This window comes from Athene cunicularia (assembly GCF_003259725.1).
Source record: "Athene cunicularia isolate RWA chromosome 1 unlocalized genomic scaffold, athCun1 chr1_part2, whole genome shotgun sequence".
NCBI classification, from domain to species: Eukaryota; Metazoa; Chordata; class Aves; order Strigiformes; family Strigidae; genus Athene; species Athene cunicularia.
Genome location: NW_020799092.1, coordinates 46,226,333 through 46,239,158, shown reverse-complemented (window position 1 = coordinate 46,239,158; position 12,826 = coordinate 46,226,333). Strand labels below are relative to the sequence as shown.

General features: G+C 39.9%; 1 protein-coding gene across 2 annotated transcripts in view; it reads left to right on the top strand.

The window, feature by feature from the left end:
• Positions 1-12,826, top strand: part of SRGAP1 (SLIT-ROBO Rho GTPase activating protein 1) — a 75,888-nt gene that overhangs the window by 29,753 nt on the left and 33,309 nt on the right. The window contains exons 6-11 of one of the 2 annotated variants that reach the window (XM_026863693.1): positions 1,988-2,209; positions 3,013-3,114; positions 5,217-5,414; positions 5,534-5,618; positions 9,890-9,917; positions 12,407-12,509. In XM_026863693.1, the coding sequence (XP_026719494.1) occupies positions 1,988-2,209; positions 3,013-3,114; positions 5,217-5,414; positions 5,534-5,618; positions 9,890-9,917; positions 12,407-12,509 (738 nt within the window). The remainder of the gene's footprint in view (positions 1-1,987; positions 2,210-3,012; positions 3,115-5,216; positions 5,415-5,533; positions 5,619-9,889; positions 9,918-12,406; positions 12,510-12,826) is intronic. The other variant, XM_026863704.1, reaches the window with a different exon arrangement.

Below are 12,826 nucleotides of genomic sequence, written 5' to 3'. Positions count from 1 at the left end.
ATGCCTGTAGTTTTATAACACATGTATAGCTGGCCATGCTAAACCTGGCATTGCCCTCTATTTCTCATTTCCTCTCTGTTTAATCTTCCATGAGGTCTCTCTGAAACTAATGCACATAAATAAAACAGCTGTCCCGATCCACTTTCTTATCAGCACTTTCAGTCTGTCTTTTTCATCCAAGACAGTGAATTAAATATGAGATCTGATTTGACACAGAACAAGAGAAAAACACCAAGAGACTTTTCCTTTTAGAAACAGTATTTTTTAGTCTTTGAAATATGGATGTGCTTTAGTATAAAAGTTGAGTGGCTGTTTTAGTAAGTATAACACAATTTTCCATTCTATAAATGCAAAAGAGAGAGGTTAACCTAGGTGTGTTTGATTGAACATGACATCTTTTTTCCTTTTTCCTTAAATGGTTCAGCAACTGGTTTTTGGAGAGTCACTGTCCCATCTGCAGTAAGTACCTGGTGTACTCACTAGGACTGAAAGCTTAGTCTTTTTTGTTGTGAATAAAACAGCCTCTGTTGTTAGATTTCAGAGAGCAGTTGGATCACTAAGTGCAAACACTTGTTACAAACAAACATCGTTACTAAAACAAAGCGTTAGGACTTTCTCTTCTACACACAGGTTTAGGTATGGTGAACATTGAAAACACTTTCCCATGCAGTGTGTGCATCTGTCTGTCTCTCTCCCTCTCTTTTTCTCTCCTTTTTCAAAAGCGTAATAGGAAAGGGAAGGGAGCATGATCCTGTGAGTTCTAAGGGTTTGTAACAGCTATGAGGGAGGTACGCATATAAACATAGTTTACAGTAAACCTTCAAATTGCTTCTTCACCCAACTGCATTGCTTACTTGCAAGTCCTGCAGGGAAGGATGATTTTAAACTTCGGGTGGGCACCCAGGACGGGTGGTGGAGGCCTGAGGGATGCCCTAAAGCAGTGTGCTCCCTGACTGCCCTAGCCAGGCATCAGTGTCTGACTGGGACCAATCTCTCCTGTTTGGGTAAAGAACGCTGCTTTGTATGCAACTGTTAGCAGACTGATGTGCCACTATTGGAGTGACAGAGAGGTTTGTGATACATCTGCCATTACCTGGAAGCTCACTGAGCAGAAGCTGAGGATATTGTATATTGTGTAATGTGGGGAAAAAAATAAGGAAATGATCACTTGATATGTTACTGCTATAACATTTTAAAAATATATTCAGCTGTTCCTCTAAAATATTAACCAGTCATGAATAATACAAACTGAGGATGTTTAAAATTCAAGAACAAATGCAACTTTATGTTCTACCAATTAGGTTTCAATTACATTCCAGTGTTATTCTCACCCCTAGAAAAAAAAGACATGAATTACGACTTTCTGCATTTAGTAACATGATGTACATTGCTGGCTCTGTCTAAGCATGGGAAATAAGGTGTTTACAGTAAATACGTTTTCACTATCAGGGGAAGGGTTGTTAAACCATTCTTGTTGCATCAAAAAGTGTCTTAGATGCATCACCAATGCTAGAGGCAGTTGTGGGGTTTTTTTGTTTGGGCACAGACATGGTGAGCAGGAATTTCTTCATTTGCATTTTGGTGCTGGTATTGACTTAGAGGGGAGACTTATGTCAGGGTGGGTTTAAATAGATGATCCGAGGCTTACATATGACAGTAATACTAAAAAGCCCATTTGTGTGTGGAGTTCCAGCCTTTTTCTGTGTAAATATAGTGACTGCATATCTGTATCTGATAAACAAATGCAAAGATACTGCCATACACATACACTTGATCTCTTTTCTAAGATCGTCCTTTAATCTCTGCAACAGAATGAGGATACTAAATGCATCTTGTCTTGACTCCAGTATTGTATTTTAATTTAGAAGATAATTTGTTAAATACTTGAAAGACGGAAGAGTTTCAGGACAGATAATTTGTGGGTTCTGATTTTGGCTGGTGTTCCGCCTTTTTAATTTGTTTTCTTTTCCTTTTATTGTGTTTTTAGTGTTGTGACCTTGGATACCATGCTAGTCTGAACAGAGCCCTAAGAACGTATCTTTCTGCAGAGTATAACCTTGAAACTTCCAGGCATGAGGGCTTAGACATCATTGAAAATGCAGTTGACAGTTTGGAGCCACGAAGTGACAAGCAGAGATTCATGGAGATGTACCCCACCGCTTTTTGTCCACCAATGAAATTTGAGTTCCAGTCTCATATGGGTGATGAGGTCAGTATACTGACCAGTATCCCCACAGTGGATGTTTCTGTTCCTATATACCAAGACAAAGAATTTATTCCCTTTTACAAAGAGATTGGTAAAAACTGTTAATTGTTACCCAAAAGCAAGTGGATCAGCAATAACATTTTGCAAAACTGGCAGCACTGTTCTGAGTTTCTTCAGAGTTCTCAAGAAAAAAAATGTTGTGTGTTATTATACTCTTTATTACCCACAATGACACTGTTGTGAATTTGCTGGCCAGCCTGTGCTCAGCCCAGCACAGGTATAAGAACTGGCTTTATATCTTCACTACTTGCCTCACCCATGACAGACCTTGTGGGTGCTATTTGAGAGCAGCTGTAGAGCTGCTCCAAATTATGCATGCTGAAATGCAGCCTTTTCCCCTTCTTCCTCCCCATTTTATCATCTGGAGATTTCAAGCATACAGGGTACCCCAGCTGTGCCCTGTTCTGATAGACCAAAGGGAGGTAGCAAAGCAAAATGCAGAATCACCTGTGTACATATTTTATCTGAAGGTAACTCCAGGGTTGCATTTCTGTGTGATAGAGAAGCAACGCAAAGCAGCCAATACAGCAAGGCTGTGCTCTGTAGTCATAAGAGGCGGTACAGGGTTCCACACCTTGTAACACATAAATACTTTAAATTTAGATGGACTAATTTTATTGTCTGCTTTTTATTAAGTTTTAATAGCTTTGGCAGGAGTTCACCTAGTTTTAAGGAGAGCAACCAAAGACTGTTAACTGTTTTCTTTAATTCCTTGCATCTTACAGCTCTTTCTGATTCTTTGTTAGGTTTGTCAGGTCACTGCCCAGCAACCTGTGCAAGCAGAGCTTATGCTTAGGTATCAGCAACTACAGTCACGATTGGCCACACTCAAAATTGAAAATGAGGAGGTAAGATCTATGTCCACAAAGGCTAATTTCTCTGCCAGTCAGAGAGGGAGGGACCTGGGGGGTGTGATCGACAGCCGACTGAACAGGAGCCACCAGTGTGCCCAGGGGGCCAAGAAGGCCAATGGCATCCTGGCTTGTGTCAGCAATAGCGTGGCCAGCAGGGACAGGGAAGGGATCTTACCCCTGTCCTCGGCACTGGTGAGGCCGCCCCTCGATTCCTGTGTTCAGTTTTGGGCCCCTCACTACAAAAAGGCCATTGAATGACTCGAGCGTGTCCAGAGAAGGGCAACGGAGCTGGTGCAGGGTCTGGAGCACAGGTCGTAATGGGAGCGGCTGAGGGAACTGGGGGTGTTTAGTCTGGAGAAGAGGAGGCTGAGGGGAGACCTCATCGCCCTCTACAGCTACCTGAAAGGAAGGAGGTTGCAGAGATCTGGGGATGAGCCTCTTTAACCAAGTAATAAGTGATAGGACAAGAGGTAATGGCTTCAAGTTGCACAGGGAAGGTTTAGACTAGATATTAGGAAGCATTTCTTTACAGAACTTGTTGTTGGGCGTTGGAATGGGCTGCCCAGGGAAGTGGTGGAGTCCCCATCCCTGGAGGTGTTTAAGAGTCAGGTCGATTTAGCGCTGAGCGATATGGTGTAGTTGGGAACTGTCAGTGTTAGGTTAACAGTTGGACTAGATGATCTTCAAGGTCCTTTCCAACCTAGATGATTCTGTGATTCTGTTTATTGTGCAACCACCCTCTCTCCAGTCCCTAAATTCCTACCTCTGTAGTAGAAAGGATTTTAGATGGTCTTTCATGGTAGCTGAGTCAAAATCTCTTACGCTCTCAGCTACAGCTATTTATAAACACAAGTACTGAATGCCTGCAATGGGAATAGTTCACCTGGTAAAATAAAATGTGTTTTTTTGTAAAATACAGAAAAGCTATGCTGTTCTTTTTCCCCTACTCTGGCATCAGAGAGAGGCCTCCCAGTGGGTATAAATTGCACTTTTATATCATTTAAGGCAGTGTTAAAGGCCCTCAGTTTAAAAGAGAATCTGTTCCTAATTTAAAACATAGGGATAATTTAATTTCTTGGTGTACTTTACTGATAAGTTTTCAGGGTTCCATCTTTTCTCTTCTATATTATGTGCCTGAATGCCTAGAACAAACTGTTAATGTCGAAGAAACATGTACAGTAGTCTTTAAAAAAACCCGCTTGAATTTAGAAAGTATCTCAAGATAACAAAGACAAAAAAGGAAGAAGAAAGATTATTTCTTTCAGTAAAGAGAAGCACAAGGGCATAGGGGGAGACATCATGTTGTCAGGCACGGAAGAGATATTTGCCTACACTGGAGATGAGTGTAGAATGTGCATGATTTGGTTAAGCGGACTCTACTAGAGACTTCTGAAGCAGAACTGGGAGGTAAATCACATCTTTGTGAATCTTGCCTGTTACTTTACTGCATTGTGGAAACACTGCCTCCCCTGTTCCACAGCCTCCATGCCCTGGTTTTCACTATAAGCAATGGTGCTCCGTCGCTCATAGGAAGTACTGTGGGGCTGGTGTAAATCATTATTTCTCCAGCCCCCTCCTTCATCTGTGTATTCTACTTCTGCAGTCTAAACATCACTGTGCTCCTTACCATAGCACTCTGAAGAATAGTGTAACAGATTTTTATCTTGGAAGACTATGTTGTTCTGGCAGCCAGATCCTTGGGTGTACATATTCAATCTTATCACGTTGACCACACTTATGAGAGTTGACCCTTCAGAGCAGCGTATCATCTGTATTGCATTTCAGATTAGGGACCATAATCAAATCATGTCACGTTTCTATTCTAATTTCAGAAAACAAATGCTTGAGGGTGCTATACAGCAACAAATGAGTACGTCCATGTTTGTGGATTGGACCATGGTAAAGCAGAGAACTAGATAGGAAACCCAATCATGTCATTTTTCTGTTACATAGTTATCTGATACAGTAACCTAAACACACCAGTTTGTTTGGGGGAGTGTGACAGAGAATTATTTTGAGTAAAGAGCTTCCCCTCTAAACTGTTCTGATATATATATTTATCTTTCATTTGGCAAATTGTGCTTTTTAAACACCAGGTTAAGAAAACAACCGAGGCTACCCTGCAGACAATACAAGATATGGTCACCATTGAAGACTATGATGTGTCAGAGTGTTTCCAGCACAGTCGCTCAACGGAGTCTGTGAAGTCAACAGTCTCTGAGACATACCTGAGCAAGCCTAGCATTGCAAAAAGAAGAGCTAACCAGCAGGAAACAGAGCAATTCTATTTCATGGTATGTTGCTTGCTTCCTCATTCATGTGATACAGACCAAACACCTGAAGTAAAAATTACGCAGAAGTTCCTGGAGTTTATGTGCTATACATAGTAATAGATTGATCTGCATCTCTACAGAAATTCAGAGAATATCTGGAAGGTAGTAACCTCATCACAAAACTTCAAGCAAAACATGACTTACTGCAGAGGACACTCGGAGAAGGTAAATATCACACAATAAACTGAAAAGTGATTTTCAGACTATACAATGAACCCACTAAAATGCCAAAAGATATGCAGGAAAAAATTACAAAACTTAAAGCTTAGCTGTCCGGTAAGCATAGATTTGATTTTTACCACTCATAGTTTTGGTGCAGTGGCAAGAGTATGCACTATAAATTGATTTTATTTCTTCAACGGATATTTATTTCCCCTGTGCAGACATTTAGACAAGTGACTATATTTGGAAATGGAACTGTTGAATGAAAAATCTCATGTCTGAAAGGAGAGCTGACACAGTCAGTGGAGAGTGATTTAAGAGCTGTTTTGAATGTACTGTTTCTACTTCCTAATGATTTCTGTTGACTTGAGGTTTTTCTAAGAGTTGAGAGAAAGTGATATTTTTTAATCATACAAAATTATCCAAGATTCATCTCTTACAATGGACTCACTAGTGCAATATTTCTGATACATGGACATGAATGTCCTTCTTGCAGCCTAAAAACTCAGTGGAGCATTCATGAAAGGTAAAAGGTGAAATCCTGACCCCACTGATGTCAGTAGCAAGATTCTTATAGACTTAGTTTAATGTTGAGTTTCTACAAAGTATTTGCATATTGTGAACTGGAATGAGTGAGAACTTAATGAATAGCTCTATACCTGCTGATTGTCATTATTGCATATAAAATTATTGCATTACAAATTATGATATCGGAAAATTATCTGTTGTCCTGAACAGTCCACAGTTTTTAAAAATGCATCTTAAAATATAAACCAAGACAGCAGGTGTCCGTGATCAAATGAAGTAAAGCTGAATTAGGGCAGTAGTGAATCAGGCACTATGCACAGCTCCAGCCCACCTCTTACCAGCTCTCCCAACAGGCACTTCTTCATGCATCAATGGGAAAAAGAAAATCACACTGCAAGCCTTGATGACTAGCCACATGGAGTGTTACAGACTTGAGAGGAAGTGAATTGCACTGCAAAGAGTACAAATCCTCTCCTGAAGATTAAAGACTATGATTCAGAGTTCAGACTCAAGAAAGGAAACTTGTTCTCAGAAGAGTGTCTCTAAAGGATGTGTCAATTTATTTTCTTTTTACTGCCAAATATCGGTTCCTAATCAGATCTCTTCTTGGTTTTAATATGATTGCCCAAATCCACAAATCCAGTTGTGGAGATGCCTTAAGAGCTGTTAACAGTTCAGTGTCTATGACCCAAACAAAGCCCCTGTCCAGGGAGTGACTGAGATTGCAGTAGGAAATAAACAGCGTTTTCTTGCAAGGCTGGACTGTAGAAGATGGTAGCTGGTTTTAGACAACTAACTACATTATGTTCTTTCTCATGGAAGTTTTCATTTAATACGATTTTTTCTAGAATGCTTGCATTGAACAGTTTATTCACACAGAACAATGTGCACCTGATGTTAGTCAAAAAAAGAGGAAAATCTTCCTCCAAAAGTTCACAGAAAATGTATTTGAAAAAAAGAAAGTGAATGTTTGTTATTTGGAAGCCCAGTAAAATGCATGATCGTCCACTGAAGGGAGAACTATAAAAGGCAACAGAATCTTTTACTAATGCATGTTGGAAAGAAACAAGGAAAGAACTGTATGAAAGGAAATCCAAACTCAGCAGTGTGACCTAAGTGATAAATTGCTATCAGGCTCTGGGCCTTTCTGCCATGCTCAGACATGCTTGGACCATTTTGTCTGAGGAGTTCCCTTCGACCCACCAGCTGTAATCCCCAAATAGTTAATCTGTGTGGCCCACAGTGTTTTTGCATATAGTTTTTGCATCATCATAGCGTAGTACATACAAATAGTACCCCAAATGTATACATCCCATTCAAAGCTGATACTTGGGAGAAAAAGGCATCATTCTTGCAGGTTAAAAAGTTCCCAAGTACCCCCTTCTGTTGAGGCATGTGCTTCATTACAGTGCACATGCCTGGGCAGGAGGACCTGGATTCTGTGCTTTTCTTGGATGGAGATTGTTGAAAGGGTAGAATTACAACGGAATCAAGAACATTTGTGCTGTAGTTAGTATAGAAAAGATTTTGTAGGAAGTGAACTTCTCCCCTGATCCACTCAAGCTGCCTTTTCTGGCAGCATCAATTTCAGCAACACAGAAGACAAATAATACAGGGTGCTGTGTTAAGTAATGCGGAGGAGAATGGGGGAAGAGGGAGAGGTTTGTCTCAACTGCAAGTTTTCCCTTGGCACCATCTCTTGCTTTTATTCAAACCTGTACAGTGTAAGGATGTAGGCTGAATAAATCCAGATTCCAGTCTGGTGTCCACAACACTGACAGCGTTTGACTTCTGTCCCGGTTCATCACCTGCCTACTACAGTCTGTTGCTGTTTATGGACACAGCAGATACATATCCATGATCTGCACAAGGGAGATAGATGATGTGCTCTGTGCTGAGTCTGCATCTACAAATTTGGAAGAATAAATGAGAAATACTCAAATGACATTGTTACTAAACATAGGAAGCACACTGACATGCATATTAATTCTGACCCAAGGCTCATCTATTGAATGAACAACGCAAGAAAGAGAATAAGCGGTTGTAAAAAATATTGCCCCTGTGTCCCAGGTAGTTTTTTCCCTAATCTGTTAAATATCTGAGATGTGTTTAAAATTGCCCAGACTCAGGATTTATAACATCTTTTGTTTTAATAGGATTTATTATTGGGATTCTTGGTCTCAATGAACTTGGTTACATGTGTAGGGAGAAGTCCCTGGCTTACCCTTTTTCTGTCACAGGTTATTTTACATACTCTTCTTTCATCCCTCTTTTTCAGTTCTCTAAAATAGATGCCAACAATCTTTACATGCCTTATTAATGCCAGAGATTTTTCCCAGAGCTTGTTCTTTGTACCACCTTTTGAGGATCCCCACTCTTCTGGTATTGCAAAGTATATTTTCAGATTAGGGTTTTCAGTACTGTGCAGTGTTTCAGGTGCACCTGGTCATTGACACATAATATTAGGTTTTGCATATCACTGGTTTTCTTTTGGTGTCACTTTTAATTTGAGGGGTGTACTTATACCTAGCCTAAGTGATGCTCAGTGATTTTCAGAGTCAGTATAATTATCTGTAGTTTAGTTACCTGCATAGGTATTTAATTCTTTCTTCCCTAATATCTTACTTGAACCTGTTAATACTGGATTTCATTTGTGTCCTGTTCCTCTGCTGAAGGGTTTCACAGTTTTGTTAGGACTTGATACAAAAGTATTTCAGTCATCTGCACAATATTCTGCCTCCTTAGGTACTGTGATCTCCCCAAGACATTCATAAATGCATTATGTATTACATAAATGGTCCTAATGGGGAGGCTTGAGTAGATGACCGTTACACTTTTGTCATGATGAAAAAAGACCATTTAATTCCACTCAGTTTCCCTTTTCTTCACTAGTTTTTGATCAATGAGAATATTTTGCCACTCAATCCATGGCTGCTTTGTTGCTTTAGTCATCTCTTGTGAAGAAACTTATCAGGGGCCTTTGAATGTTTAAGTAAATTAATTCAACTGATTCTCCTTTATCCAGTATTTTATTGACATATACAAAGAATTCTAATAAATTAATAGGGTACAATCTCCCTTTTGGAAAACTGAGCTGGTTGGAATTTATCATACCATGACCTTCATACTCTTTCATTATTTTGCTTTGCATTATCATGAGTTGACATGGTGCACATACCTGACTTACTGGTCTGTTCTTCTGCAGAGGTTACCCAGAAACCTTTCTGCAAATTCTCCGCATTTCGCTGTGGTCTTTCCCAGTGGTAGCATTGTATTTTTTTCTTGCAATACACAGACAAAAGAGAGGAAGGATTCTTTCAATAGCAAGACATTGGTGTCTAGAACTGTATATTGTCAGCACTGAAGAGGGTTTAGGCACAAGGGGAGATATAATCTAATCTTCGTGCAGCTCTATTTCCATATTGATTTAGCCACTAAAACACATGAGCACAAACAAGATACATTGTTTGGAGTTTTACTTCAAATTATTTACAGTATCTAGTGATTCTTTAATCTACAGACAGGCTTCTTAAAAAATTGTTCCATAACGTGAGTTGTGTTTGTGTTTTAAATGTAACCGTGGAGATGGTAGATAACTGCACTGCCCTGTTTGTTGTATAATTGTATATCTTTTGCTGGTAACATGAAAGTAAAGGTTAAAAGTGATTTGCCAAGTGTAATTTAGATACAAAAAAAATTACCTAAAACCTGTAAGTGATTGTTTCCTGTTTATTAAACTTTTCTAGGTCACAGGGCTGAATACATGACAACAAGGTAAGATATTTTGATTTTATTTGATTTAGACTTACAAATGTAATAAAATGTTAGAAATTACAAATTTTATAACAAGTTTTCAAGGTTATATGACATTGTTACATAAATTGTGTACAGGCCCTGTGTGTTTTAACATTTAGCGTTTCTGTTTCTGCATGCTGATGGGTAAAGGACCAGGCTGTTCATCTTCCTCATTCTTGAGAGCTGCTTAGGTCAGTGTCAAGGATAGGACAAGCTGGAAGACCCTTAAAAATATCTGTGAATCACATATCAGATTTGGAAGTAGCAGGGGGCTTTTTGGTGCTAGAAAATAATTCTTTTTCAGTTGCTAAAGATACTTTGCCTCTCATGGTTTGTAATTCACTTGGTCAGAATATACAGTTCAGAAGAACCTGATACAGAGATGAATTTAGAAGACAGGCTGCATCTTTGATCACCTAGCTCTGGACAGGAATATCTGTCTCCCCCAGCATCCATGTGTTTGATACTTAAATGGGTCTGTATGTTCACTGAAGAGAAGGGATGCAGTTAGGTCTCCCCTCTTTGTGGAGTACATACCTTTTCAGTTGTGTAATGCCACACCTGCAATGATGCCTCCAGACATAAACACAAAGGAGCTCTGCAGCCCCCAGGGTATCCAACTGTGGGAGGCAATGGCAACTGTTCGTATTTGCAGCTGCCACTTGTGTGTATCGCCGCTATGGGTGCCACCCTTCCCATCCTGGTGACGGCAGGAACATCCAGCCCAGCTTTCCTGGTCTCACTCTTCCCTTCCCTTTCCATGCCATACATACTTGCTCAATGTCTTCTCTTTCTCCATTTTACTTCCTGGACCACCACTCAAAAAAAAAAAAAAAAAAAAAAAAGTCTTCCCTCCCAGATCAGCAATTTGGATCTGCCTTTGCCTTTGCTGGATCACTTGGTTTTGTATCATTTCTTTTGCCTGGCACCCATATTCCTGGGAACATCTCTGCAGACTTCAAACCAACCTTTCACTGACCACTCCGTGGTCCATTTTAACTCTGTAAATGGATTTATTCACCTTCTTTCCTTATACAACCCCAGTTGAAAAGCAGTAATAAATCAGAGCATTCTTCCTGGTTGCTGACATTAATTCTGAGGTCTGGGCCTTTAACTCTGCCCCCCAGTGCTACCAGAAATGCATGGAGGTCAGCAAGATTATGTCTAATGAGAAAAACATTCTTTCTTGACTCCAAAGCAGGTGACTCATCAGGCTCACATCATCCTCAATTCCCTCCTGTGTAAGCAGCTGAAAGAATATGATGGATTTAGGCAATGATTGTACCTTAGTAAAGTGGGGGAGCAGACTGAAGCCATCTTACCTATTTTCTTACAGCTGGTCACTTAAATTCAGAGAGTGGGGCTTGACTGTCCATTCCTCAGCACCAGTTCCCCTGTTCCAGCTGAGACCTGCCTATTGCCCCAGGGTTCAGTTAAGTTTCCAGGCTGTAAGAAATGCAAACAAAAATGTTCTTCAAGGTCAAAATTAAATGTAGAAGCAAAGAAGATATCTTTAAAGATGAGTTTAAAATAGCAGGTAGTACCCAGACAGACCGAAGTCCCACCACTTAGTGTTCTATGCATTGTTGTTTCTCACTGTTTCCAAAACATTAGATTTTTTGCTAATTCCTGAAAAACCTATAGAAACATTAGAGTGCTGGTGTGGGGGAACTAGGAAAGCTGTTGGCATGTAGCATGCCCTGACATTCACGGAATATATTGTGACCTAGAGAACAATATTTATTTCCTGAAATCTCTTTTGGTTGTAGTCATCATGTGTAACACACTAGCTAAACATTGTGCAGACCAAAGTTCTCTGTGTTCTTCCTTTTTTTTTTTCATTATGCTGCTTTTGTTTATTTGTTTCGCGTCGATGATATTAATTCCTTTAGCTAATTTGCAAGGTGTTTCTTTTCTTGTGTGAAGATTTTGGTGGTTGGATGAGGAAGGCTAAAGCTGTTTAACCTTCCCAGCTCTAGTTGAAAATGCATTCAACTTGGTTTTGAAGCACCTTAGGAGTGTGCTGAGCAGCTTTAATTTGCATTTGAAGCTTCTCCAGCACAAAGCAACTTTTCTGCTTGATAAGAGGTGCTTCCAGTGACCTGTGTTCTACTGCAGCTGGCAGGATGAATTCCAGTGGTTGCTGCACATTTCATGCATGACCACAACAAAAAAGGCCATTCTGATTGTTCTGTGTTTTGAATAAATGTATATGTAAAATAAAGGTGTCAATATTTATCCATAAGAATGTCAATATTTATCCATAAGTAATGTGTTTTTTAATGGGAGACTTCTTCACTTTTTAATCCCTGTTACACTTAAATTTGATGGAAAGTCTTTATTTGATAAGTACTGTGTTTATTTCTCCCTTTACAATGTTCTGTTGTTTTGCCATGAGCTTACAGACGTTTCATTTTATTGTGTGACTTAATTCTACGTTGCTCAGTAATCATATTCCCTTCCCTTAGGCCTCCAAATCTTCCCCCTAAGCCCCAGAAACACAGGAAGCCCAGACCCCGATCACAGTGTAGTGCTAAGTTGTTTAATGGTGATTTGGAGTCATTCATCAAGGTACTGGCACCAGCCACCCCAGTGGCTGATCTCAACACTTCTTACTATAATGGTCACTACCTCACATGAGCTGAGGCAGATCATTATGTTTAAGTCTGTCCTGGGGCTCTTTTCTTTCCCAGTTGATCAATATAATATTTCCTGAAGTCAGAGAGAAAGAGGGGGATTAATTTCTCACGTTAGCCTCCCTACGATTTTGTTAATCAAGTACGGACAGTATTGGCAGCCTGGTTTTATTAGGAAACTTAGCATCATGTAGAGGATAGGATATAGTGGTGTATCCCACGACTCAGCACTATTTCCTGCTTGCCATTTTC